A 27,311-nucleotide genomic window follows, 5' to 3' on the forward strand; every position below is an offset into this window, starting at 1 on the left:
GGTCTAAACCCACACTTCCCCACCCTGGCCCCTGCTCCTGACAGCATCAGCCCGCCGTGGCAGCCTGGGGAGTCTATTCAGAACTCCCTGCCTGACCTGGGAGGGGCTGAGTGACCACCCTAAGACCCTGATTCTGGCCCTGGCTCTGCCACGAGGCACTAGAAGTCCCGGGCAAGGGCATGTCCCCCTGGGCCTCAGCAATGGGAGTGCCAAGGTCGGTAGGAAGCTATAAGGATGGCTGAGTAAGGGTCACAAGTTGGGCTGCTGCCAATGTCCACACTGGGGGTTACTCAGTGGTTCTGCTCATGAGCCCACAAGGTAAAGCTGACCCCGAAGAGCCTTCAGGCACTAGCTTTCACCTCCTGGCTGACTCCAGCAGGAAGTGATGACAATCACAGCTGCTGCTGTCTGCTTACTTACTAGACACCTGACACCAGAGTCTGCACATCATCATCACTGGACCCTCCACACAGCCCTGGGAGGGAGGCTCCAGAACGTCTACCCCTAATTTACACATAAGGAGGCAGTTTGAGAGGAAAGGACCCAGGCTGGAATGTGAACCAAGCTCAGACCAACTTCAGAGCTCGGACTGACAATCTCTGCACCTACCTTCTGGCATCCTTGGACCCAAGGGGGTGCTTGGATATCCAGAGCTCTGAGCAATGAGTGGACCCTTCTCCGTAAACACCCAGGGCAGGCCCAGCCTGGAGCACAGGGCACGAGGTGGCCCTTCAACCCGAGCAAGGCTCATGAACACAGAATTCAATTGGCTGCAAAACTCCAGCCGTTTAATAGCAAATGCTTCCCCATCCTCACCCCATCACGGCACTGGGAAAATCAGGGGTCCAACTACGTGTGAATGAGTATGTTGGGGGGCTGCGGAAAGCCAGGGTGAATGGGAGCAGTCGACAAGGGGCTGGTCAGGCCCCTGCATCCTGTGCTGTTGACTCCTGGGAGCATCAAGTCAGGCTGGGCACAGAGGCCTCTCCTCCGCCCAGCCACCAGCAGGGACCTCCATGGAAGGGAAGCCGGGGCTGCCCAAGGGCCCAGCCAGAGTGTGAGAGGAGGCCAGGGCCAGCAGGAGGAGGAGGGGCATGGAAACAGAACAGAGACTTGTCTGTCACCAGGCCTAGGTCCTCCGGCCTGCCCATGCCAAGTCCAGCGCCAGGAGCCGGCCTTGCCCATCAAGAGGCTGCCGTCACTCACACCGGCCTTGCCTTCTTGGCCTTCTTCTTCTCAGACTTCACAGCCTCATCGTGGGCTTTCCGCTTCTCTGCCAGTTTGTTGGCCTGTGAGGAGGAAGCGGGGAGGATAAAGCTGTGATGGGGGGGAGGGCAGGGAAGGCCACTTCCCCTTCTTCTCCTGAAGGCCACCCCTCAAAAGCAGAGCCTCCAGAAAAGCTAACAGACAAATTACCATGAGTCCAAACAAATCTATTTGAATAACCTCAGGTGAGTGCACATACCCTCACCTTTGCCTTTATGACTATTATTTTATGGGTTCTCAGCATGTTACGAGGATCCAGAGCTGGAGGCAACTGCCCCATTTACTGCCTTCACTTGGGAAAGCTGGGCACCATCCAAACCTGCACCAGGAGCTGCTGGCGAGGGATCAACCTGGTACAATCTTTCCCCTGGGACCATTTGGCAACATCTATTATAAAACAGGCGGGCCTTTCAACCTGGCGATTATACTCCTCCAACTTTACCGTGCAGAGACACTTGGAGAGACGTGGGGACAAGCCCAAGATTGTTCTCTAAGAATGACTAAAAATGGAAAACAGTTGAAGCCTGTCAGCAGGGAACAGGCTACGTTTCGTACGATGTCATGGAGAGAAATTCAGGCTGTGATTAAACGGCAAACACACCGCAATACAACCTATATGTAGCATGATGCCCCTAAACCACGTCTGTTATTATACGCAGAAAAAAACCTGGGGGTTACTACAGATCATCCCAAGGGCAGGGCTGTGAGCCACTTCCATGCCATCCGTTAGAGTTCACGTGTACACAAAACTTTTTTAAAAGTTTTCTTTATAATGGGCATATGTGGCTTTGTAAACAAGAGGAAACAAAAGAGAGAGAAGCTTAACCAAAACCTTATGCAGCCCCTCTGCTTTATGCACTTCTGCTGAGGGGTCCTTTGTAATGCAGGCCCAGAGTCCGCTGGGACAGCTCTGTTCCCAGACCCTGGCAGACTCGGAAACAGTGGGTGTAGGAAGGAGACTGAAACCCTGAAGAAAGCCCAGGCGAGAGCTGCTCACAGCAAGATGCACACACAGGCCTGGGAGGGGGCCCCAGTGGCTGGGCTGGGTCAGGCCAGCAACCTCAGAAAAAGGCTAGGAGAGAGCCGGGAGGCAGCCCAGAGGAAAGCCAGCCTCGAAGTTCACTGGGCGGCCACCTGTGGAGTGTCAGACAGGTGGCAGGGACTCACCTCGCGGATTTTGCGCCTCTTGCCAAACATGATCTTGTTGTAAAGGTACTTCTCCCGCTTTTTCATCATCATGATGGCCAGGCGCTTGGCCTCGCTCTCCTCCTCCTGGGCCAGCCGCTGCTTATCCTCCAGCTTCACGGTGCCTGCCATCACCCTGGGCTTCTGGGGACACAGGGTAGACACCTGTGGATACAGGTTCCTCCCCTGACCAAACCCCTTGGCTCCTGCCCTTCTGAGCCAGGGCTACACCAAGGTGGCCAGTGGGGTTGCTCCCCTGGTACCTTCCCCTCCATCCTCTGCTCCTCCAGGGCTGTCAGTTGGGCCTCTTCCTCCTTTTCCGAACCAGCCTCCACATCTTCCTCCTCCTCCTCCTCATTTTCTCCCCCTTCATCACCATCACCTTCGTTGTCTTCCTCCTCGTTGTCTTCCTCCTCATCCTCCTCTTCAGATTCATTCATACTTCCTATAAACAGCCAATGACTTCTGAATGCCCGGGGAGCCTGCCCTTCCCCTTGCAGGGTGAGAACTGGCACCACCCTCTTTGGCCATGGGGACATTCCAAAGGCAGTGCAGGCCTGTCCCAACTGTGGCCCCTCTGGCCCCTCTTCCCACAGCTCCAGCTGCCTTCAGGGGAAATGCCAGGCCCTCCACCCGAGCTCTGTGCCTCCTATGCAAACATCAACGACAACTTCCAGACCTTTCTTCTGCTCAGCTACTCTGAACATCAAGCAAAACCTGACTGTGGAGCACAAACGTCCCCTTTCCTAAGCCTTACTCCAAAGAGGAGTTAAAGGGCTTTGGTTCCCTGATGCCTGTTCTCTGGAGCTGCCGCCTTTGTGGCCAAGAAAGGAAACAGCCGGCCTGCCCACCCACCGCCAGGCCCGCCCCTCCCGCTCACCTGGGTGCTCTCCTCGCTGCAGGGCCAGCAGCTTCAGCTTCTCAGGGGGGACGTAATCTCCTTCCTTCTCCGACACGAAGGGTGAGAGGTGTGGGGGTAGCTGCACCCCGGGGAAGTAGTCCGCCACAGGGAGGAGGAGCCGGGCGTTCACAGAGTCAAACACCCACTGGGGCTGCACGTAGTACCTGGCGCAGGGTGGCAGCAGAGACAGGTCACAGGGACCACTCAAGGCCTACCTGCATCCGCAGGGGCCTTTAGACAGACCTCTGCACCCAGAAACCCAAACAAGCAGAGGAAGATGAGGCCTTGGGGGCCTACCTGCCGATGACAGGGGTCTGCTGCCCAGGCCGGTCGACAATTTGGTGGGTGATGCAGGGGTCAGTCACGTCATACATGGCCCCGATGCACAAAGACTTGTCCCAGGACACGTCCCCCCCAAAACTCCTACAAGCACAGGGGGAGCACATGAAAGAACTCAGACGCGAGGTGTCCGCCCTGGGATCCACTGGCCCACAAACTTGCCCTCCTAGGACACACCTGTCCCATCCCCACCTAGCATCCCCCCATCCGGCCGACCCCTCCATCCTGGCCCATGGACCTTCTGCCCTGAGCCAGTGAAAAACAGAGGCGAGCTGCCCTCTGACGAGAGCTTCCCATGGGCTCGGCAGCATGCTGAGCACCTTCCACACACGCTCTGCTGAATCCTCACAGCAGCCCTGAGACGTGGATACTGACTCCATCCCAACGGTACTGCTAGGCGTTCAGCGCAGGACCCAGCCCAGAGCCACCAGAGCCAGCACTGCAGGCCTCCCCACCTGAGGACGAAAGCCAGGGCCTCGCGGGGCACCTCGCGGTTCAGGAAGAACTTCAGGCCCTCAAAGAGCTTCTTGTGCTTTTCCTGCGCCTCCAGCTCCTTCCTGCGGTCCTCTTCCTGCAACGCCATCTCCTGCCGTGAAAGGGGCCAGGTGTTGCACCATCAGGCCCACCCATACCCCCAGTGGAGGGCAGGGGTTGGAGATGATCACCTCCCCAGCTTCCTTCCAGATCCTTCAGTCCCAACAACCCTTCCCACCATCTCCCCGCCTTCTGCAAAGTAGCACAGTCCTCACCCCATCGGGCGGAAACTCATCCACCTCGGCTTCCTCCTCCGCAGGCACCACCACGCGGGCCAGACTGGCACTGAGGGCCGCCAGTTTCTACAGGAAAGAAACACAGCTGCTGCTGGCAGGTGGGGGGCGTCGTCCAGGGTAGGCAGAGACAGTTCTGGGACATCACTGGGTTTGAGTTCGCAGGCAAGCCCCAAGACCACCCATCTAGCCATGACCACTGCATGCCCAGGCCAGGGACCACCCTTCTGAGGGATATAGGGCTAATGTTCTAGAAGCCTCTCTCACCTCCATAGAGCTCTCGGAGTCCAGTGCATAGGTGTCCTCACTGGCCTTCGCCTCTGTGTGGGTCTGACCCTCAAGCTGGGAGGCAGGGGGAAGGTCAGAGGAAGAAGATGCCCACAGCCCCCACCTCCATGTGGGGAGAGACAGCTGTGCCCCCTGCACAGTGAGAAGGGGCTGGGCTGGGGCCCCACCTTGGGAGGGTAGTGTAGGTTCAGAGACTGGTAGAGGCGGAAGTTGACGAAGCCCAGCAGGGTGGTGTAGAACTCGGTGAAGGTGGCCATGACCCTGTAGTCCACGTCTGTCGGGTGCTGTGGGGCACAGGAGGCGCATGAGCAGTGTGGGTGCAAAGACAGCACTGACAACCCACCCAGGGCGAGGGGCTCCAGCCTCCCTGAGGACAAGCCCCTTCAGGGTGGCCCTGCCTTCAGAGCTCTGCCCTACAAGAAGGGGCTAGGTGGTGTATCCCCACCCAGGAGCATTCTGGCACCAGTGAGGCTCTGGACATGCGTCTCAAGGGTTAGGGGTGTCCTGGAGGCCAGAGCCAGATCCTCAAGCTATGAAGAGGGAGCTAGGAGTAAGAAAAGGCAAGGCTTTGTCACAGGAGGGGCTCTCTCCATCCCCTGCCCCGGCCCTCTCCTCATTCTGCAAGTCCCGGCTCAGACTTCCAGCCTTGCAAAGGTCACCTTCCCCGACCAGTCTGGTCAGAGCTCATGCCTTCTTCACGCCCATGCCAACCTTTGTTTAATGTCTTCTCCGGCGCTATCCTGCGAGTGCCCGAGGGCAGTGTTCCTGGAGCCCAGCACCATAGCTGGCCCGGCTGGGAGAGGAAGCCCTGGAGTAATCTGTGTACCCCGCGGGGGCAGTGGGTAGACAACCCTCAGCGCCCACAAGCCCTGGCAGGAGCCTTGGGACAGACACTCAAAATTTAGCAACCCCCACCTCAGGCCCAAGCCAAAGGCAAAGGCACAACCCGAGGACCTGGGATAGGCTGCGGCAGCTGCCCGGCTCGGCCCCGGGGAGCTCGAGAAATGGTGCGCAGAAACCCGCCTGCTCAGGGCAGAGGCACAGAGCCACCATCTCGGGCTGCCGACCTAGCAAGCAGGGGACAGAGAAGGGATGGTCTTGGTCCCTGAGGAGTTGATAAAGCAAAACAGGGCAAGGATCTGAGCCAGACCAAAGTGCCTCAACTCCTGAGCCGCACTGCCCCCCACAACCAGGGAGGCCAGCCCAGCCCTGCCGAGCCCTGGGACCCGGACAGGAGGATGTGCTGAATGATGCCAAAATCAGTAGTGATCGCAACGTCCCTTTTGTGTTGGGCGATGCTGAGCTGTTTCTCCACCCTGCCATCAGGCAGTGACCTGGGCTGTGGGGGCGTAGGGGCAAAGAAGTACCTACCTGTCCCCCCACTCACTTCCATCTCTCCAAGAGCATCCGTCAGGGCCCTCGATGGGCCTGGCGAGTATTTGAGCACCCACTCCATTTTCCCCAGCTGAGCAGGGCCCGCCAACCTGCCCCACTACCTGCCTGGGTCCTATCAGGGAGCCCAACACTGGCTGTTCATGGGGAGGGGGCACAGCAGCTCTGACCCAGGACCTCTCCCCCATCCTCCTGCTGAGGAAGCAGCAGCAGTGAGCTGGTCGGGGAGGAAGGAGGAAAGGGCGGATGTTCCCCTCCCCCAGGCCCAGCTGTGTGGGGGCTGGCCTCCACAGGGCCCTATTCACCACCGAGGACACACAAAGACCAGTCTGAGCAGCACGGGGGTGGGACATCAGAGAGAAGGAAGGAGAGGGAGGGCCAGAGAGGAAGGAGGCATGGCAGGGCAGAGCGCGCAGGAAGGAGGAGGAGAGGAAGGATGCAGTGGACAAGAGGGAAGAACCACAGGCTCCGGCACACACACCTGCCCCAGGGAGTGGGAACAGGGACTGCTGAGGGCCACGCCTGCCACCAAACATCACTGCTGCTGCACAGTCAGAGCAGGGTCGGGCCCTCGAACCCCCACCAGCCCAGGGTGAAGGGGAGGGGCCTGGACCTCCAGCTCCCCCTGGAGCACTGGGAACCTGGTCAGTGAACCCACTGTCCAGCCAGGCTGGCGCATCTGCTCTCCACTGACGGCGCCAGTTCCCACTCAACGCACAGGCAGAAAGGGGGGCCAAACGGAGGCCCACAGAACGCTAAGTCAGGCAGAGGGCCTGGCCGAGACCCTCTGGGGGAGTAGAGGCTAATGATGCCCCATAAAGAGACAAAAACCAGGATGTCTCTCCATGCATCCCTGCCAAAACCTCCCAGTCTAAAAAAGAATAATGAAGAAGTCGCACCACCTGCTGAATGCTTCTCCTGGGCTCCCCGTCCCCAGTCTCACCCAGCCCCCAGCCCTGTGGGGGGCTAGAGCGGGGAAGATGAGGAGTTACACACAGCAGCTTGGCCAAGGTCTGGCTGCCGCTAGTGGCAGAGCTGGATGACGACCCCAGTGGGTCCAAGGGTGGGGCTGCGCTCTGCCACTGTCCAGGCCCCAGCAGCTGCTCACTGTTCAGTGACCCAAAAGAGCTAAGCACTGGGCACTTTGAAAGATTTCCTTCCTTTTCTTTCTTTTTTTTTTTTTGGTAAAGATTGGCACCTGAGCTAACATCTGTTGCCAATCAACTTTTTCTTCTTCTTCTCCCCAAAGGGCCCCCAGTACATAGTTGTATATTCTAGTTGTAGGTCCTTCTGGTTCTGCCACGTGCAATGCCACCTCAGCATGGCCTGATGAGCGGTGCCATGTCCGCACCCAAGATCTGAACCAGTGAACCTCGGGCCACCAAACCAGAAAGTGTGAACTTAACCACTTGGCCACGGGGCTGTCCCCAAGATTTTCTTTCTTAAATCTTCATGACAAGGCTTATAAAGTGGAAGCCCATCATTAACTGAGGCACAGAGAGGTGGAGGAACACAGCGAAGGTCACCCAGCTAGGGCATACTGGAGCCAGGCTGGCTCCAGCTCTCACCACAATGCCGTGCAGCACATCCCCACCCCACCCGCCACCCAACCCCCACCCATGCTTAGGAACCCAGCATATGCTGGATGCTGCAGGACAGCAACTCACCCCTTCGTCCATGCCCTAGTCTATGAGCCAGAGAAGGAGCAATGACCCGCCACGAGCCACTCCCCGTGGGAACACTCACATCGTGGGAGAAGGCGTAGGGCGTGATCCACACGATGGGCTGTCCCAGCACCTCAGCCTGGTAGTAAATGCCTTTAATGGACAGGAAGACCTGGGGGTGGGAAGGAACAGCATGTGAAAACCAGGAGCGGCAGGGCAAGGAGCGGGGTGGGGCCCCACCAGGCAGCCCTGGCTCACCTTGCGCAGGGCACGTGCGGCGATGACATAGTGCAGGAACTCCACGGTGAGCCGGCGGCACAGCTGAATGGTCTGCACATGGCACTTGCCAGTCCGTGGGAAGGTGGAAAAGAGGAAGCACATGGAGAGGGCATCGTCCAGGTCCCGCAGGGCGTCTATGAAGGTGGGGTACCTGCACAGCCGAGAAGGCAGTGCTCACAGGCTCCGTCAGCGGGGGCTCCAAGAGGGGCCCTCACCTCCTTGCCCCAACCCTGTCAGCCATCCCAGAGGCCCCATTCCCAAGCCAGGCCTTGCCACTGCCACCTCCTGACCAGAAAGTCGGGCAATGCCCAGGGGCCTGGCAGTGCCAACCTCTCCACAGCCTTGGGAGGAAGCTCGGGACCAGGACATCGCCACTTAGCTCCGAGGATCAGAGAAACTTTAACAGGAGTCCTCAGGACACCCAATGCTCACCAAGGACTCAGCCTTGACCCACTTCCATATGTCACGGTCAAAGAGAACAGACCAAATCAGTGGCTAACTCTTTCTCAAGGTGGAAACTTTGGTTCAAAGGGAAACCTATCTGGAGGCCAAGACAGAAAGGAGAAAAATGTGACACTGACCTAGGGCAGAGGGTGGGGGCCTGCCTGTCCTCAGCAGCACGTATGTCTTAGCTTGGTCACAGGTCACCAGACTGGGTTATGTCTTGTCTCTCATCACCCAGACTTCTGTCTAGTTTACAGAACCAATTACAACCAGGCAGTAAAAATGCCAGAACCGGATCTGGGCAGACAGACTCAGAGCAGGAAGTGCTTCCAGGAATCCTGCGGTAAATTAGGAAGCCAACGAGAATGAGCCATCCTTGGCAGGATCCACTGCTGTGTGGCTGCCGTGCTGAGGCACACAGGCGTGGGGCATGGAAAGGACACTGGAGTATGAGTAATGACACCTGGATTCCAGGCCCAGCTGTGACCCTGGGTGGGTCACCCTGCCTCGCCCAAACCCAGTGGTGTCATTTGGAAAACGACCGTTGGACCAGACTGCTGGTTTAAAACCAGACTCTTGCAGCTCCCTGGCAACGCCTGGGGACAAGTGGAGAGACGGGCTTCAAGTCCCCTCCCCTGACCAGAGCAGCTGTCAGAGCCTCTGGCATCCAAACTGCCTTCCACGAAGCTTCCTTTTGAGGAAAGTGTCCTGCTGCTTCAGAAAAGAACTCTGTGTAGGCCATGGGACCAGAGTGAGCCAGGGTCCTTCCAGGCCGAGACGGAATCACTCACGGCAACGCGTCAGAAGGGGCCTGGCAGGTCTGCAGACCCAGACCAAGACGGCTGAAAGGCTGCAGTGACTCTCGCCAGACAATAGCGGGAGAGGTGTGGGGCTTCCTGGTGCAGAGGTGGGAGCCCCACTGGGCCCCCTCTGGTGCCTCCAAGTTTCCTCACTCTCCCCTTGACAGACAAAACCACCAACCCAGGCCCTTCGTAGACACAGCACATTGCCATTGCTGCGCCACTGCTTTTCCTCCTTAAGCAGCGGCTAAGGGGATGGGGGTGACGCAGCACGGGAACACCACAGCCACACTGTCACTCGGTGTGCACTCCCTTTTTTCTTGTGCCTTTTTGTCATTTGTTCCACACAACAGCTGTAAGTCACAGGGAGGGCAGGAGTAACTGTCATCTCTGTCAGAGAGGAGGACTTGCTCAGAGGAGGAACGGTTCTCAGGCCCCAGCTCGCGGGCTGCAGGGCTGGGGTGAGAACAGCAGCTGTCGAGCTCCTAGGCCAGGGCTCGTCCTGGACTAGCTGGTGGCTGGCGTGACTCAACGAAGCCACGTCCATACAGCCTGCAGCTAAGCGTTCCCAGGCCGGCAGCCCCAAAGAGAAGACGGACATTCACCTAGCCCTGGGTTTCCGAACCTTAACACTAATGACATCTCAGGCCAGGGTGTTCTGTGTTGTGGGGACTGTCCTGTGCAATTGTAGGGTGCTTAGAAGCATCCCTGACCTTTATCCATTCCATTAAACACCAGCAGACACCCCCCATCCAAGTCATGAGAACCAAAAGTGTCTCCACACATCGCCAGATGTGCCCTGGGGGCAAAACCACCCCTGGTTAAGACCACTGACTTAGGCAATGAATGAGCGAGACTGCTGAGGTGGCTGGGCAAGGAATGGTTAAGATCGGAGGTGTCCAGCCATGTCCTCCAGGTCTGACTATGCACCTGGTGTGCATCCGCAGAACTCCGATGCACTCTTTTGCACTACAGGGCCTTTGCACCTGCTGTTTCCTCTGCTTGGACCACACTTCCCCTGCCTGGCTCAAATGTCTCCCCTCAGAGAGACCTGCTCTGACAAGCCTGTAACTAACGTATGTCCCCCAGTCTCCTTCACATGGTTGGCATCCCTCATGGCACCGACTCTGACTTCCAATCATTACAGCAATTTGTCAGTTTGCTTTTTGGTCTGTTTCCCCCAAAAGGATGCCAGGAAGTTGAGCAGGATCTTGGTCTTGTTCCCCACTGTATCCCCACTGCTGGGACTGAGCCCCCAACTCACCGCTCCTTGACAATGTGGTCAAGCTTGTAGTTGGGCTTGTTGTCCTTCAGACGCTCCACGGTGTTCCACTCACTCTTCCCATAGGCCTTCCGGAGCTTCCGGACGAACACCTGGAAGAGAGGAGATCCCCGATGCTGGGCCGAGGGCTCCTGGAGACTCCTTGGATACAAGGGGCGGGAGATTCTCAGGGCCTCCTGAAGCTGACCACAGCTGTCTGACTGTGCCATCTGTCCCCTCAGCCCAGGATGTGCCAAACAGCCAACTCCAGGGAACATCAAGACTGACCCACAGTGACGAGCGGAGCCAGCCTGCTGCAGCCCTGTGACGGGTGAACAGGATAACCACTCGAAGATGTGCCAACTCCACAGGTTTAGGTGAAAACGTAATGTCTCCAGCCCTACTTTCCAAGTGAGCAGAGACCAACTGACCTGCCAGCGAGGCAGATCAGGGCCAGGAGGCCCAGCCTTCATTCCCAACGTCAGTCTGCGTGGGCACGAAACAAGCCAAAGGTCCGTGTGTGGGGCTGGGTCACACAGGAAAATGCAGCTGAAGCCAGTCGTAGGCCCAGAAGGTCCTCCAAACCAACCAACTTCCCTCCAAGTACTTCGAGTCAGGCCTGCCCCCAGTCCTCTTCAGAAGCTCAAAGGCCGCCTCTCTTGGGGTCATGAACAGCAGCTCCGAGACAGCCATTTCCCACAATGGGCCCACTTCCAATGCAGTGAGTTTAAGTAGTTGCAACACGCAGAGGCAAGAGAGGGCCAGTCACCCACCCGGCCGGGCTTGGGCAAACGGGCTGGTGGCAGCTGCTGGCCAGTCTCCAGTGGCCGCCAGGTGGCGCCCCACCCCTCCCAGCCAAGGCCTCTGCCTGGCCCTGCTGCCGGGCAAGTGTCAGTAACAGCAGTCTACTTTCAATTATGTGCATTTGGTACAAATGGGTTTCTACTTCCCCTGCGGTATTTAAGCATTTAATGGTTTCTATTTGTGGAATGAAAAGCTTGGTCTCTGGGGAGCAATTCCAGAAAGAACCTGAATAGAAGAGGTTTCTTTAGGCAGAGAACACACCACAGAGCCCCTCAAATAGCACCATCTTTGCCTCAGAGGCAATAAATTTACTCTTTTCCAAAGAACCAGGGGAAAGGTACGACGAGTAAAGCATTAATCATGTGCCAGGTTCTGTGCAAACGATTTCCACGTGTGCTCTCAGTCAATCCCCCAAGACACTCCTTTGAGGAGCAAGTACCTCACCCTTTGTGGAGGCTCCTGGGAGAGGCTGAACCTGCCCAAGGTCACAGTTAGTGGGTCACAGAGCTGCGCTGGGCCCCCTGCAGACCCCAGAGCCCGGGCCTCACCTTGTACTCCCGGAACTTGTTGACGATGGGTTCGTGGAGGAGGAACTTGATGTCTTTGATAAGGTAAAAAGTTCGGGCCGCCGTGGAGCCCTTGTTCACCTTCTTCTTGTGTTTGGGTTCGTGGGGATAAATGCCCTTCAGGATGCACAGCCGCCTGGAAAACAAAGGTCATTCCTCCTGTCAGTAAACGTGCTGAGCACTGCCCATGCTGGGCCTGGAAAAGAGCAGTGAACGGGGACACTGGGGCCCTGCCCTTGGAGAACTCACATCCTAGTGCAGGAGTCTGACAACCACAAGTTCCCTGAAAATCACATCATGCAGACTGTCACAGGCACCAGAAAGGAAACAATGATGTTGACAGGGGCAGCAGGCAGGCACTCCTTTTAGCAAGGGGAGTCAAGAAAGACCTTGCAGAGAAATCGATATTGTAGCCATACAAATGGTAGAGGGAAGAGCACCCTAAGAAGGAGGACAAAGGCTGGAAGGGTGCAACGTGCCGGGCGTGCTTGAAGGACTACAAGTGGGCCAGGCAGCAGGGCCCACAGGCCATGGAGTCTGGGTCTGACTCTGTGAGGAGCTGAGAACCCTGAGCCACAGGACCAGGGTCTCTTCTGCAAGAAGAGAGGGAACAGGTGACAAAGACTCAGATAGAGAGTAGCAGAGAGACCACTGTACCAGTGGTCCCATTCTGATGACTCGGGGCGCATGAGCCAGGTCTCCTCCAGCTTCCCCACGGACCAGGCCTGGCAAAGCACAGCACACTAAAACAAGGTGAGGCAAGAAAGAAGGGGCATATTAGAATTCCAGACAGAGTTTGTGGCAACGCAGGTAAGACAGGGACGCAGCTGAGTTTTCACTGTGTAATTTGCTGCCCAGGCACCCCGAGGTCACCCTCCTCCACTCCTCCCACCGCACCTGAAGTCAGCCAGACTCAGCTGCAGCTTCTTCCGGGCTTTGTTTCTCGTGATGTAGTTGGTGGCAGAGCCTCGTTCATACTTGACAGGGAAAAAACAATTCTCCATTAGCAAGGATTGAAGCGACTGACGTCAATCTCTGGGCATTCCTTGTGCCAGAGGCAACTAAGACTGCATAAGTGACCAAGAGGTTTCTGGGACAAGAAACACTGGCTGGAGGGAGCTCACGAGCCTCAACAAGCTTTCCTGCAGCATCCTTGCAGTAGCCTGCATAAATGACACATACGCCTGAATGATGCTGAGGACCATGAGGCTGCTGTGGATCCCATGCTGTGCCAAGCACTTAGCAGTAGCTCTGAGTATTGGCCACTATGATTAGTGATTTCCAAACATTTCATTTAATCTCCACAACACTGTGAGGTGGATGCCATTAAAACTCCCATTTTACAAAGGAGGAAACAGGCTCAGTGACAAACCTGCCCAGGTCACATAACTTTTTAAGAGTCTCAAACCTAGGTCTGAGCCCAGAGCCTGAGTGTCTAACTCACTAAGCCAGGGTTCTCAACCTTTCTTTTCATTATAACCACTCCTCCACCATCAGAAACTTTTTTAGACCTCTTCCCCCCTCCCACAGCCCTATGAAATGTTAACACCCAAGATATACCATAGATCTGTTTACGTAATGTGGTCCTGTAGAGGGGTGCAAAGCACTGTAACATCTAAGACCCCTCCCAACCAATGTTTGTTCCCTTGGGAGTGACATCATCTGACTGAGAATGCATGCTCTAAGCCACACAATCTTTCCCCTTCCTCATTCATTCATTCAACAGACCTCTACTATGTTCCAAGCATCAAGCTAGATGCTGTGAGGGCAATAAAGACGACACGCCTGGTCTCTACCTACCCCAACAGAGCACGCTATGTTGTGCAACCATCTGGATGTCTGTGGTACCAAGATGCTGCCTCACACTCACTTCTCTGCATCCCTGATAAAGAGTAGCAGCACACTGTACAAAGCAGTCTGCAACGGTAACCAACCATGTCCTTTCCACACAAGACCTTCCGCTGGAGTAAGACCGTGGGGCCTCGATGGCCAGGTCCCACTCTAAACATGCAGCCCTCCGAGGGCTATGTTTATGAATAAACTCACAGTCACGAAACACACCCTTCATTCATTCTTTCCTTCAGACATTTATTACCTGTCTATTGGGGATCAGACTCACACCAAGTCTTGGGGATACAAAGATGAGTTAGACTGTCTCAAAAAGTTGAGTCTCCAGTAGAAGTGTTTTCCATTGCCTTATGCCACACATACTTCTACCACTATACTACTCCTTTTAAACATTAAGGGGATCAGTAGTTCTCAACTGGGGTGATTTTACTCCTGGAGGGGGATGAGGGGGAGAATTAGGCATTTTGGATTGTTGGGTGCTACTGGAATCTAGTGGGTAAGAGGTCAGGGATGCTACTAAACATCCTATATTGCACAGAAGAGCCCTTCCCACAACAAAGTGTTACCTGGCTCAAAACGGCTGTGAAACCCAGCTTTAAAAGCTGTCATGATTTGTTTACATATCTGCATCTGTGCCGCAAAGGAGGATTTTTCCATCTTATATTTTTGCAGCTCCAATCACTAGCATTTACTGGGTGTTCAATAGCACGCCGGGTTAAACACAAATTGCCAACAGAAACTGTCAAGCTGAAGGAAACACCTGAAGCACCGACATCTTCCTTGCCTTCCTCCCGTCCCCAACCTTTCATGTCACCAAAGTGATCCTCCATTCAGCAACAAAAACTCCTTGAAAAACCGATCATGTTACTCTCCCTTTAGTTGAGTCCCACTGCCTTTAGAATAAAATCCAAGCTCCTCATCGTGGCTGACACGCCTGGCACCATCCGGTCCCTGTCCAACCCCAACCTCACTAGATGCCAGTCTTCCCTAGGTTTACTATACTCCAGCCATCCTGATGTCCTGCCAATTCCTTGCAGACAGCAAGCCTTTCCCCGCTAAGGGTCTTAGCACTCAGTTTACCCTGCCAGACTTGTTCGCTAAGCACTCTCAAGCCCTAGAAGCCATCCGAGATCTTTTGATCTTTCAGATTTCAGCTTAAACGTTATGACTCAGAGAGACCTTCCAAGACAACACGAAATGAAGTAAGTACCCTTTTATAGTTTCCATCCTTATGCCTCATTTGCTTCCTTCACACCACATCTAAAATCTGTGATCGTCTTATTTGGTCGTTTAGGGTCCATCTTCTCCACAAGAAAGTTGGCTCGGGGAAGGAGGGGAACACATCTGTTTATGTCTCCATCCCCAGAGTCCAGGACAGGGCCTGGCTCAATCGAAAAGGGAATAATAAGTTTCAGAGATGATGAGCTCGACGTAATAGTGGCTTTACGTAATATTTATCACTCAGTAAACAGTTGTCCTCCGGCTAGGCCCGCTTTTGGGCTGAAGTTGTGCTTGGTAATCTTAACACTCGTTTACAGTCCCGCTCCACGGTTCTTTCCAGGGTTTCACCGACCGACTACTGCCGTCCTCCCCCTCGCCTCGCGGACCCCTTCTCACGGTTGTCTCCCATTGCATTGACACCAACCGTTTCTGTACCCACGATGGACCAAGACCGGGGAGAGACGCAGTCCCCAGGCCCCGTCGCTCTCGTCTCCCACGTTCTGGGGCCCCCCGCCACCCCGGTACCTCCCCCATTCACCTTCTTCTTCTCCAGGCCTCCCATGACTCCACGCTGAACGGTCTACCAGCTCCGTGCGAGCAGACAGCGCCGCTTCCTCGCGCACGTGCCCCGCCTAGGGCCCCGAGGCCCCCACGCTTACGGCCTGTGCGGGGTGGCCAGTGTGGTGCCTGAACGAAGCTACGGAAAGATGGGGCTTTTCTCCTCGAGGTTTACAATTAAACCCTCTGAAATAAACCAGTAAGACCGATCTTTCGAGCTCTTTCCCACCTCTGAGCCCATTACAATTTTACTGTTTGAACAAGATACTCAGGCATTTCTATAATCATCCTGATTAGGAAGGCTTGCCCTTTAAGCCCCGTTGCATATTGGGATGGAGGGGGGCGGAAAACTTGAGCCAGCGCAGTGCCTTCTGGGATGCAGAGGGGAGCTACCCTCTGAGGCGAGTAAGCGCGAGTTGCGGTTGTTACGGTAACGGTTGCTAGGCGCCGTGGGAACCGGGCTCCCGGGGCAGAGAAGCGGCTGCCGCCGGGGGCGCTAAGGGCAGGTGCGCTGGGTTCGCCGCCGGCCATCGGCTTTTCCTTTGACTTGTGGCTTGTTGACTTTGACTTCCTTGACCTTAAAAATAAAACTGCCAGTTGTCTTAGCAGCAAAACGAGTTTATTCGGAAAAAACAAAGAATTGCAGTTTGGGACCCGCATATTGATGGCAGAAGCCGTAGGCAAGCCCAACAATCAAGGGAGAGGAATGTTATTTTATAGAGAAAAATAAAGAAATTGGGGGGTGGGGGCGTTGTTTTGACCAAAAGTCCATTAGAGAGAAGCAGGAGTTTGGGGTGGTGATGGTTTCTCATTGGCTGAGTTGCTGGAGTAGCCATTTTTTGTTTGGGATGCAATGTACATTTCTTCCTGAAATTGAGGATTCTTTCCTGTTGAGGACTGCTTTCTGCTGGGGTCGGCAATTGACTCTCTTTCTTGAAATTGACTTCTGGCGGTAGTAGTGGGTGATGAGGATTATTTTAGGCTGGTTAATTTTAAAACTGCAGATGAGAAGCAGGTTCCAAGGAGCAAGGTTTGCTTGCCCTTTGTTGGGAAACATTTACATTTGTAAGGGAAACCTCCATCTGTAAAGATGCCTCCTCTCTGTGCCAGGAAGAAGGGAGATGACCTTATCTCTAGAAACTCTTAATCAATGCCAAAGGCAAGAACTTAAGTTGTTTACTGTCTGGCAACCTCATGTAACTGATCCCCTCCCCCCCAACATCCTCCTTTCTCTTTAGCTGAAGATAATATTTGAGCGATGACTTCTGCCATTTACTCAATCCGGTTTGATTCTTATCTAGAAGTTATAGGACCACCCCATAACCAGACCCTACCGGCACTGATACCATTTTAACAACTCTTTTAACATATTCTTTCCTTTGTCTTGTAAAGAGATAACTCACGTACCTATGCCTTAAATTTAGCCATACTCTCCACCCATGTTTGCAGCAGCAGCAGCAGCTCCCCATGCCAGCAGCATCTCTGACTGCCCGTAGGTCCTGTCCCCACGCAGCAGCTCTGACTGCCCATGGGTCCTGTCCCCATGCTATTCCACACTATTCTCTAAATAAAAGAGCACTACTGCCAGATCTTGAGAGTCCAAGAAGTCTTTCTTTCGACTCCTCGGCTCACCGACCCCACATCAGTGGGCACTCCCCCTTCTGGCCTCCTGACTCCATTTTAAATGAGGTTTCCCTTTATTAATTTTAACAGGTTCATTTATGGGGATAAAATAGATCAAAAGCAGACTTTTTTTCCCCCCACAGAAGTAGAGACTTGAGGCCATTTATATTTTCTGAGCTGTGGGGGATCAGAATTGGCCACCCCAAAATGTGCCTCTTTGCTTTATTTTTAAGAACAAACAACTGAAGGAAACTTTGACCTCCCCTCCTAACTGCCTAAAAGAATTTAGATAAAAGGCCTGTCCCCAGGACAGGCCATCACCATGGGTAACTCTGGGTATCAGTAGACTGTGAGGGTCCTTGCTAAGCCCATCCTTATCAGAGTTCTGTCTACTAAACGTTTGCTTTGCCATCTCCATGTGAATTGCCTTCCTCCCCTTTGAAGCCCCAAACCACTACCCCCAACAGCCTCCTTTGTCTTTAGCTAAAGATGGTATTTAAGGTGACAACTTCAGCCATTCTGGGGAGTTACCCAGTTGTCCTGGGTTTCTCCCGTGTAAAAACCTTATAAAGCTTTGTTGGATATTCTACTGTTATTCTGTCTCGTGTCAATTCAATTCGTAACCAGCCAAAAGGACGAGGAGGGTAGAGGAATTGTCTTCCTCCCCTACAGAGCCTTAGCAGTGGGCTGAAGAATGACAAAAGGCCAAGGACAGTTATAGAACTCCTGCTATATTTTAAATGTACATTCAGCATGTATGAACTTTTAATATGTTGATAAAAATAATCCATAACCAATCTATAAATGAAAATTTGGGGTGAGTTTATTCTGAGCTAAAATGTGAGGACCATGGCCTGGGGCCTTTCTTCCCGAAAGAAGAAAGGGCACCAAAGAAGTGGGGTGCACAAAGTGGTTATATACCCCCAAAGAGGATGTTTCACATATGATTGAAATGTCCCTTTTACAATAGTCTCGAGACTGCTCTGTCAGCACAGCGATGGATGGACACAGCAGGTAGATCTGTTGTCTTGGTGGATACAGCAGGGTGGCAGGTCTGTTGTCTGGAGCTGGGTGGTCACAGGCAAGCGCAGCAATCAGTTCCTAGCCTAAGGAAAGATGCTTATCCCTAAGGAAATGCCAATGTAGGGGGAGTTGCACCTTTATCTTAAGGCCATTTGTTCTTGCCATAGTGGATGTTTAAAGCAGATATACAGTGTGTGCTCAATGGCCATGGTCAGGCCCTTTTGGAAAAAAGAAAGTCAGGCCGAATTAGGTTTACACCAAATGGCTTCCTCATGTACTCCAATACATCCTATTGCTTGCCATTTCTATTTGTCAATATGTACACATAAGTTCCATATTGTGTTCCTCAAATGGTAATTACAAGATTTATACATATATTCACACCAAGGTGATGGGGTCTGCAAAGTAGATGAAATTTTAAAGCTGTCTGAAAGTTAAAGAGTTTGTTCTTTCAGGCCTCCAAACTCGGTTTGGAGATTGCCACAAAATTTGGAATTTGAGGCCCTTGTGAATGTGACCTGACCCAAGGTCATGGTCATAGAACCCTTTAGAGGTAGCTATAGGCGTTAACCACTGGCCAATGCTTGTTTTGAACCATGTGGATTTTATTATCTACTTTAAATGAAAGCTAAAATAAAATAAAAACCCAGCGATTCCACAATGAAAAATGAAATGAAATGAAATGTAAACCAGGTCCGGGCAGGTGAGCTGGCAAAGACTTTGAAGGAACTTGCCAGTGAGGTGTGAAGAAAACAAGGCGCGGGGTTCTCAGCAGAAGACTGAGAAGTGTTTCGAAAAGGATCTGAGGACCAAAAAGAGTGGGGCTGGCAAAGAGGAAGGAGAGAGAGACCACCCAGGCCAGAGGCAAAATCTGGGGGGATTCGGAGAATGAAAGGTCCATCATGAGCGTGGAGGATGTGTGACCAGGCAAGAGGAGACGGACGGGTGTGAGAGGAAAGGAACACGGGAGCAAGGCCAGTGTCGTGGGCGTCACCTAGGCAGTCACCCACGCACCGTGCTTGATCCAATGCTCCATCGCTGTCTTAAAATTAACAATTTTTTAACAAGGCGCCCTGCATTTTCATTTCTCACTGTCCCTCCAAAATCATGTAGCTGGTCCTGAGCAGGAGGGACCCTGTTTTGCTCACGTTGGTTTTGAGGGGTCAGTGGAAGACACAGGTGGAGGTGTCTAGGAAAGCAGTTGTGCATTCAGGTCTGGAGCTCAAAATAGAGGTCACGTAGGTATCAGTTATTACAGGTGAGGAAACTGAGGCTCGGGGAAGTAAAGGGACTCACCCCAAGGTCACTTAGCTGCTAAGTAGGGGAAGACAGACTTTCACAGGCAGCCTTGCTGCAGAGCCCGCTGCTTGAAACCCACTCCGCGGCCTGCTGAATTGATCTCTTCCCCTCCCTGAGTCTGTTTCAGAAGATTCCTTCTGAGCTCTGTGACCTTGGGCAAGTCTCAGCACCCCTCTGAACCTCTGTATCCTCCTCTGTAAAGTGGGGATGATAGCTAATGCCCACTCCCCAAGGGTCCCCAGTGGATCTCTGGGAAAGGAGCCCGTGTCATGATGTGGCCTGTGACAGGAGCCACCACTGAGTGAGAGTCCCCTGAGTGCAGCCCTCTGGCCTTGTAGCTTCTGAACTTCATTTCCTTCAGTCATCGAACAGCCCCAGGAGGGAGCTCGTTCCTTCTCCATTTTTTTTGATGGGAGAACTGGGACCAGAGAGGGTAAGAGGCTCACCTGGGTTAGCACAGCTGCAAAGTAGCAGAGCTGGTATTTGAACACTGGACTTTCTGACTCCAAGCCCAGTATCTGTTAAGCTTGGGACTCAGTGAGATGCTCTAAAGTGGCCATTCAAAGACTATTTTTCACTGGGACTAGAACAAGAATTCACAGCTGCATTTCTTTTATTAGAACACATTTTATTAGAGCAATTAATTCTTGTCTAACGTGCGTAATTCAGAAAATACTGAAAAGTGTGAAGGAAAACAAGTCAACCCTATTCCCACACCCTGAGAGAATGATTATCAACATCTTGACATAGTTCCTTCCAGTCTTTTTTCTATACCTACATGTAAAAATGATGGGCACAAAGAGAATCATCCCATGGACACGGTTCTGTCTCAGCAGATGGGGAGGGCAGGGAAAATGCATCTCATGAATCCTTTGCTAAGGCTGGACCTCCAGTCTCCCCGCCCAGCAATCCCAGATGAACGTACCCCACTGGTCCAAGAGGAAGCCGACCAGGCTGGGGATTTGTGCATCCCACCCAGGGACCACTGGGCAGACCCTGCTCTGAGGCTGCCCCTCCTCCCTCCCCATCCTGTGCCTCCCTCCTGCAAGAGGAAACCGTTCCTTTCCCTGGAGTCCAGGGACTAGTGAGGTCACACACTCCTTCCCACTGTCCCTGCCCCTCACCCACTCCCCATCATGAGCAAAGCATTCCCAAAGTGCCAGCCCTAGAGGGACAGAGGCAGTAGAGAGTGGGCCATGAAGGTCAAGGGAACCTGGCTTCAGTCCTGGCTCTGTCCCGGGCAGCTGCAACCTCTCAGGGCCTCTGTTCTCATCTACAACATGGGCGTGTAAATAGCACCAACTTCCTGGAGTCGTCATGAGGATTAGCTGAGATAAAGAGAAGTAAATGCTCAATTAATGGCAGCTGTGCTTTTTATTAGCAAGAAGTGATCTGAATAATACGAATATTAATTGCCAACAATTGTTGAGTCTTTACTAAGTGACAGCACAATTCCCATGAATTCTTTACGACCACCTTAGATGATAGGTATTGGAACTAGTCCACTTAAAGATGAGAAAACTGAGGCCCAGAGACATGAAGTCATTTGTCCAAGGACTCACAGCAGGTTCATGGCAGAGCTTGGATTAGACCCTTGCTTTTCTGCGCCCTGCCCAGTCCCCAGCACTATGCCAAATGACAGACTCTCTGTGCCTTTCCCATGCGCTCCTCTTCCCACCACATCTCAGAAGCCTCTTGCTCTGTCTTGGGGACAAATCCCCTTCAAGGAGGGGTCTAGGGACTGACACCTGGCCAAGGAGCCCACCACAAATTGGTGGGGGTGGAAGGAGGGTGCTGGTGACTGCCAGCCCCTCCCAGTCCACCTCCACCATAGCCCACTTGTCCCTGCCCCTCCCTAGTCCCCTTGGGAATGGAATTGGGCTCCTCTCAAAGTGGAGAGAGCACCAGGCTTGGAATCAAGCAGATGAGGCTTGAATGCTAGGCGAGTGTTCCTGGGTTGGTCACTCGCCCTTTCAAGTCTCTGCTCCACCATCCATGAAAGGACAACAGTGTCTTCCCTGCCTGCTTCTTAGGGTTGTTGAGGAAGTGATAGATTGAGAGAGGCAAAATCTGCGAAAATATAATGGTGATGTTACAGTCATCGCTGTCGTCATCATACAAGCATATAAGAACAGAGTGTCATGGCATCGGGTAGTGGTTCAAAGTGGGAGCCCTGGAGACAAGTTTGTTTTTCCCCATACGGATGTCCAATTGGCCCACCATAATTTATTGAAAGAACTGTCTTTCCCCCACTGCTCTGTGGGGCCACCTTTGTCACATATGTCCCCATGTGTGTGGGGCTGGTTCAGGGCTCTCCATTTGGTTCACTGGTTAATTGATTATCTTTGTGCCAATATCACATGGTCTCAATTACGATAGTTTTATAATAGTCTTGATATCAGTGAAAGACATTTTTCATTTTTTCCCCTGCAAGGTTATCTTGGCTATTCTCGGCCTTTTGCATTTGCCAATAAATCTTAGAATCAGTTTATCAGGTCCCTCATACGACAATGAAAGACCTATTGGGCTTAGATTGGAAGGGCACTGAGTCTACAGATCGATTTGGGGAGACTTGCTGCCTTTACAATATTGAGTTTTCCCATCCTCCTCTCTCACACCACACAATCCCAGTTGGGTTGTAGATCTAAATGTGAAAGGCAAAACAACAAAGCTTCTAGAAGCTTATAGTGGAGACAGTCTTTATAACCTTGGCTAGAAAAAGGTTTCTTAAACAAGGCAAAAAGCACTATCCATAAAGGAAAACACTGATATGTTTCATTACATTGAAATCATAAGAACGTCTCTTCATTAAAACACACCATGAAGAGAGTGAAAATTCAAGCCATAGAGTGGGAGCAGATATTTTCAACATGCCTAATGAACTATGGGCTCCTATCCAGCCCATAGTTTTATTTACAAAGTTAATATTTATTTACATAGTTAATTTACAAAGACCTTGTATAAATCAACAGGTTGAAGACAGACAACCCAACCAAATGGTCAAGAACCTGGGACAGACGTTCACAACTGGGAAAGTTCAGAGAGCCAATAAACTCATTAAAAGGCGCTCAATCTAATAAGAAATCCAGGGCATGCCTATTAACATTGCAAGGAGATGCCACTGCACCAAAATTATGAAGACTGACGATCCCAAGTGCTAGTGAGAATGTGGAGCAGCTAGAAATCGAATATGCTGCAGGGAGGAGTGTAGACTGGTACAAATGCTTGGAAAAACTGTGGCATTATCTACTAAAGCTGAATATGCACCCTCCCTATAAGCAGCATTTCCACTCTTAGGTATCCATCCAACAGAAATGAATTGTTGGGGCCAGCCCCCTGGCCCACTGGTTAAGTTTGCACACTCCTCTTCAGTGGCCCAGGGTTTTGCTGGTTCAGACGCTGGGCGTGGACCTGGCACCACTCAGCAGGCCACACTGAGGCAGCTTCCCACATAGCACAACCAGAGGCACTCACAACTGGAATATACAAGTACGTACTGGGGGGCTTCGGGGAGAAGAAGAAGAAGAAAAAAAAGAAATGAATGCCTGTGTCCACCAACAGACATGTCCAAGAATGTTCACAGCAGCAATTTTTGTGGCTTTTAATAGCAAATTTTTAAATAACCCCAAACATTCGAAATGTTCACCAACAATATACAACAACATGTATATTCATATGATGGAATACTATACAGCAATGAAAACAACCAGATTCCAGCTATTCACAACCACAGGGATGAATCAGACAAGCATAATGTTGCGTGATAGAAACTAGACACCAAAGAGTAGGCGCTGCATGTTTTCATTACAAAGGCAGGCCAAACTCAAACATAATGTTAGAAGCCAGAATGGTGTATGTCTGAGGAGGACGAGAGTTATAATTGGGAGAAAGCACATGGGTTTCTGGAATGCTGGACGGCTCTTCTTTCTTGAGCTGGTCGGCAGCTACACAGGTGTTTGTAGTAAGTCATTGAACCGTACATTTACGTATTGAGCACTTTCCTACACACGTGTTAAAGCTTAAGTTTTGAAGAAGCTGTTTTTTATGTGACAATTCTTGAGTAAACAGAACTGGGTTGACGCCTGAGCTCTGCTCCTTTCTGGCTGTGTGAGCGTGGTCAAGTTATTTCATTTCACTGAGCCTCTGTTTTCCCGTCCATAAAATGGGAACAACAATCGTACCTGCTTGCTGGGCTGGTGTGAGGACGAAAGGGCTTCAAGTGAAATAACAGATGCAAAGCCTGGGACCTGCACTCACCCAATATCGGCTGGTGATGGCCACGAACCACATCCTACAGTATTATGTGTGTCCCCTAGTCAAGGGTGTCTGAGAAATAACTGAAAGCCCTGAGTTTGATCCTCCGGGTAAAAAGCAGGATGCTCAGCTAAATTTTCAGTGTAAGTCTATAATTTTATATGCAACATACTTATACTAAATTTTTTTCATTGTTTATCTGGAATTCAAATTTAATTGGGTACGCTGTATTTTTATTTACTAAATCCTGCAATCCTAACCTCATAGTTACCAGCTGTGTGTCCTGGGTTAAGTTGCTTGACCTCTCTGGCCTTGGTTGCCTAATCTGTAAAATGGGGATGATGGTCCCTGCCAGTGTGGACATAGAATGAAACTGATTCAAGTAGGTAGGTGTTCCCAGCACATACCAAGCTCTCTGTGTTTGTTTCTTTCCCTTCCCGTCATCTCCCTCCCTCCTTTTCTGTTCTTCCCTTTTCTTTCCTTGCCTAATTCCTAGGGTTGCCAGGGTTCCCCGCAAGCATTGTTAAGCCCTGTCGCTGGCCTTCGAAACTAAGAGATTGTGATTAGCTATAATAAGTAGTAAAGTTGTAGGATTTTTGTTTAAAACACACACAGTTAATTTTAGCAGGAAGGGACAAAGTGGGCTTCTTCTGGACTCTTCCATTGGACAAATTCCAATTTTCGCTGCGGACGTGCTCTGCTCTCTGCTTACCCCGCCCTCATTTGTGTGTCAGCTCTGACAGGAGCTCATCCTCTCTCTGCGCCCTCTACCTCAGCTCTGAATTCTATTGTTTCTGTTGCAGGATTCACAGAGGAGAGAGAAGAAACAAAGCTCATCTTTGAAATAAACTATAAAGATCAAAACAGGGTGATCTAAGAGAGTTTCTGAGTATAAGATGAGGTAACACTTCTGAGCTACGTTCATAAAACCAGTCACTAACCCATACCTCACACTCATTTGAACCTCACCATCTAAAAATGGGATTCGCTCTAATTTCCTGAGTAGCTGATGCAAATAGAGAGAATGTGAGAGTAGTGAGCGGGCTGTGTCAGGGGGTATGTAACTCCACTTTGATGGAGTATTTAAAAAAATGGAAAGCGGGGGACTCGCCTCCAGAAATGTCAGGCAAACCCTGGCAGAGCTCAGAGGGTTAAGATGAAGGATGCTGGAGTCAGCCAGACCTGGGACAGGACCCCAGCTCTGCCACCTCCTAGCTGGGTGGCCTGGGTAAGTTAATTAACCTCCGGCAAAAGAAGCAAAGGTACATAAACAGAAGAGTGGAGGCTGCATTCGTGGTGCGGGGAGCAGAGCCTCCACCCCCGCGGTAGGTGCTGTCAGCTCTCTGCCCGTGTTCCACGCACCCACCATTGCCGTTCAGGGCAGTATCTTCTCAGGGCAGCTGGGACCTCTCTGCCTGAGGGTCTCTACGAGCCAGGCCAGCCAGAAGTGCTAGAGAATTGATCCCCAGGAACATTCCTCAAGCGATGACAAGTGAGAATTGGTGGATAAATACCCCAGGTGCTTGTCCCCCGGTGGGACGCCTCTGGGCACAGGCTCCGTGTGTGCAGGAGCCCTGTGTGGGCCTGGGTCCTAGTTGCCCACAGCACTTGTCTGCTCATTAACACACCCTGTGTTGGTTTCCTTTCCCTCCCCGACTCCTGCTTCCAAGGATCTGCTCCTTGTCTCAGTGTCTGCTTCTGGGGACACTCAACTCAGGACACCTCAGAGGCTCCTGAAGGGAAGGATGAGGGGGCCAGGCTCTAGCTGTCTGGGCTCCGGAAGGTGGAGCAGGCAAGCAGACCTGGGGTCAGCCCCCAAATCTTCAGCCCCCAGCCTTGGAATCCATCGCATGAGTTTCTTTCGGCTGCAGCGGCTTCTCCTTCCAGACATTACAGATCATTTGCGGTCCAGGAGCCTGCACCGAGCAGAAGTGCATTCGCCCCGAAATCTAACTGAGTGTTGACTGTGTGCCGGGCACCTGCAGGGCTCCGGGGACCGGGAGGTGAGGGTGCAGGAGCATTTAGCAGAGGGAGTCTGGGGCACCTTCCCGGAGGAGGAGATTCTGATGCCTGGACCGCATCCCCAGAGATCCTGGCTTGATAGTTTTCGGTGTGGCCAATCTCCCAGGTGGTTCTAATTTGCTCTTAGGGTAGCCACTGCTTTAAGGCCTTCTCAAAGCCCCATTCTGCGGGTTTTGCTGATGGCCTGACGTGGGAAGATGAGAATGTTGATGGGGACTCCCAGGCAGCAGTGTTCCTGGCCTCTGTTGTCTTACCAACCCGGGGCCAAGGGCGCAGAGGAGGGAGTGCTTATGGGAGACCTGTGGAGTCAGGGTTCCTGGTGGTCCTCATGTGTGTACCCCAGATAACCAGTCCGTCCACACCAGCCATGTTCTGAAGGGGGGTCTGGCTCTGACCTGGAATTTATATATCTATATATACACACCCATTCCCATACAGCATGGCACCCTGCGTGCGATTACACAGTCTTTGGAAATAGAAAGATGTGGGTTCTGATCTCAGCTTTGCCACACTAGCTGTGTGACATTGTGCAGGAGACTTCACCTCTCTGTGCCTCAATTTCCTCATCTCCCACATGCGGATCATAAGACCACCTCACAGAGAAGTGAGGATTCCAGGGAATAACTTAGATCAGTGCTTCTCAGTCGGGGCAGATTTGGCCCCTAGGGGACATTTGGCCCCCAGGGGACATTGGCAGTGCCTGCAGACGTTTTTGCTGTCCGAACTAGGGGATGATACCAGCATCAGGCAGATGCTGCTCAACATCCTACAATGCACAGGGACCCCTTCCCTCCACCCCCAGAGAATTATCTAGTACAAAATATCAATAATGCCACTGCTGAGAAACCCTGATCTAAGTCACACACTTAGGACTGAGCCGGACACGGTCAGTGCACCCAGGACATCAGTTCCTTTCTACTTTATTCATTTACTGCCACGATGTCAACCTGGTATGGTGATCCTGGGTGGTGTCATGTGAGAAAAAAATAATTAATAAATGTGAGTTGATGAGAAAGAGGCGCTAGGCCAGTGCTCTCCTGCAGAAACAACCCACAGATGCGGGCCACGTGTCATTCTAACTTTCTCTAGTAGCCACATGAAGAAAGGAAAAGGAAACAGGTGAGATATAATATTTTTAATAATATTTTATGTAACCCAACCTATCAAAGATATTATCATTTTAACGTGAAATCAATAGAAAATATTATTAGATTTTTATACTTTTCTTTTCTTATGCACTAAGTCTGCAAAATCTGGCAGCCATGTCACCCTTACAGACCATTTCAGTGCGGACTTGCCACATTTGAAGTGCTCCAGAGACACACGTGGCTCGCGGCTCCCGCTGGACAGCACTCATGTTGGACCAAGACTTTCCCACTCACAGATGCTTGGTGATGAACGGGTCAGGCTGGGAGAGAAAAAAGATGAAGAGAAACAGGAAGAAAGGAAAATGGGAAGGGAATCTTTCAGAACCTGCAGGCAGGAAGCACAACTAACACGTCCAAAA

At 52.2% G+C, this 27,311-nt stretch overlaps 1 protein-coding gene across 1 annotated transcript; it reads right to left on the reverse strand.

The window, feature by feature from the left end:
• Positions 1-761: 761 nt before the first annotated feature.
• Positions 762-15,703, reverse strand: PES1 (pescadillo ribosomal biogenesis factor 1). The gene is made up of 15 exons (XM_014834727.3): positions 15,564-15,703; positions 12,854-12,933; positions 11,939-12,092; positions 10,590-10,699; positions 8,061-8,232; positions 7,885-7,974; positions 4,914-5,030; positions 4,726-4,800; positions 4,441-4,527; positions 4,147-4,277; positions 3,650-3,775; positions 3,332-3,516; positions 2,715-2,896; positions 2,434-2,595; positions 762-1,289 (listed from the first exon to the last, which is right to left on the reverse strand). The coding sequence occupies exons 1-15, from the start codon at positions 15,585-15,587 to the stop codon at positions 1,203-1,205; spliced, it is 1,782 nt and encodes a 593-aa protein (XP_014690213.2). The 5' UTR covers positions 15,588-15,703; the 3' UTR covers positions 762-1,202.
• Between the last annotated feature and the right edge of the window lie 11,608 nt (positions 15,704-27,311).

Source organism: Equus asinus, chromosome 8, assembly GCF_041296235.1.
Source record: "Equus asinus isolate D_3611 breed Donkey chromosome 8, EquAss-T2T_v2, whole genome shotgun sequence".
Lineage (NCBI taxonomy): Eukaryota > Metazoa > Chordata > Mammalia > Perissodactyla > Equidae > Equus > Equus asinus.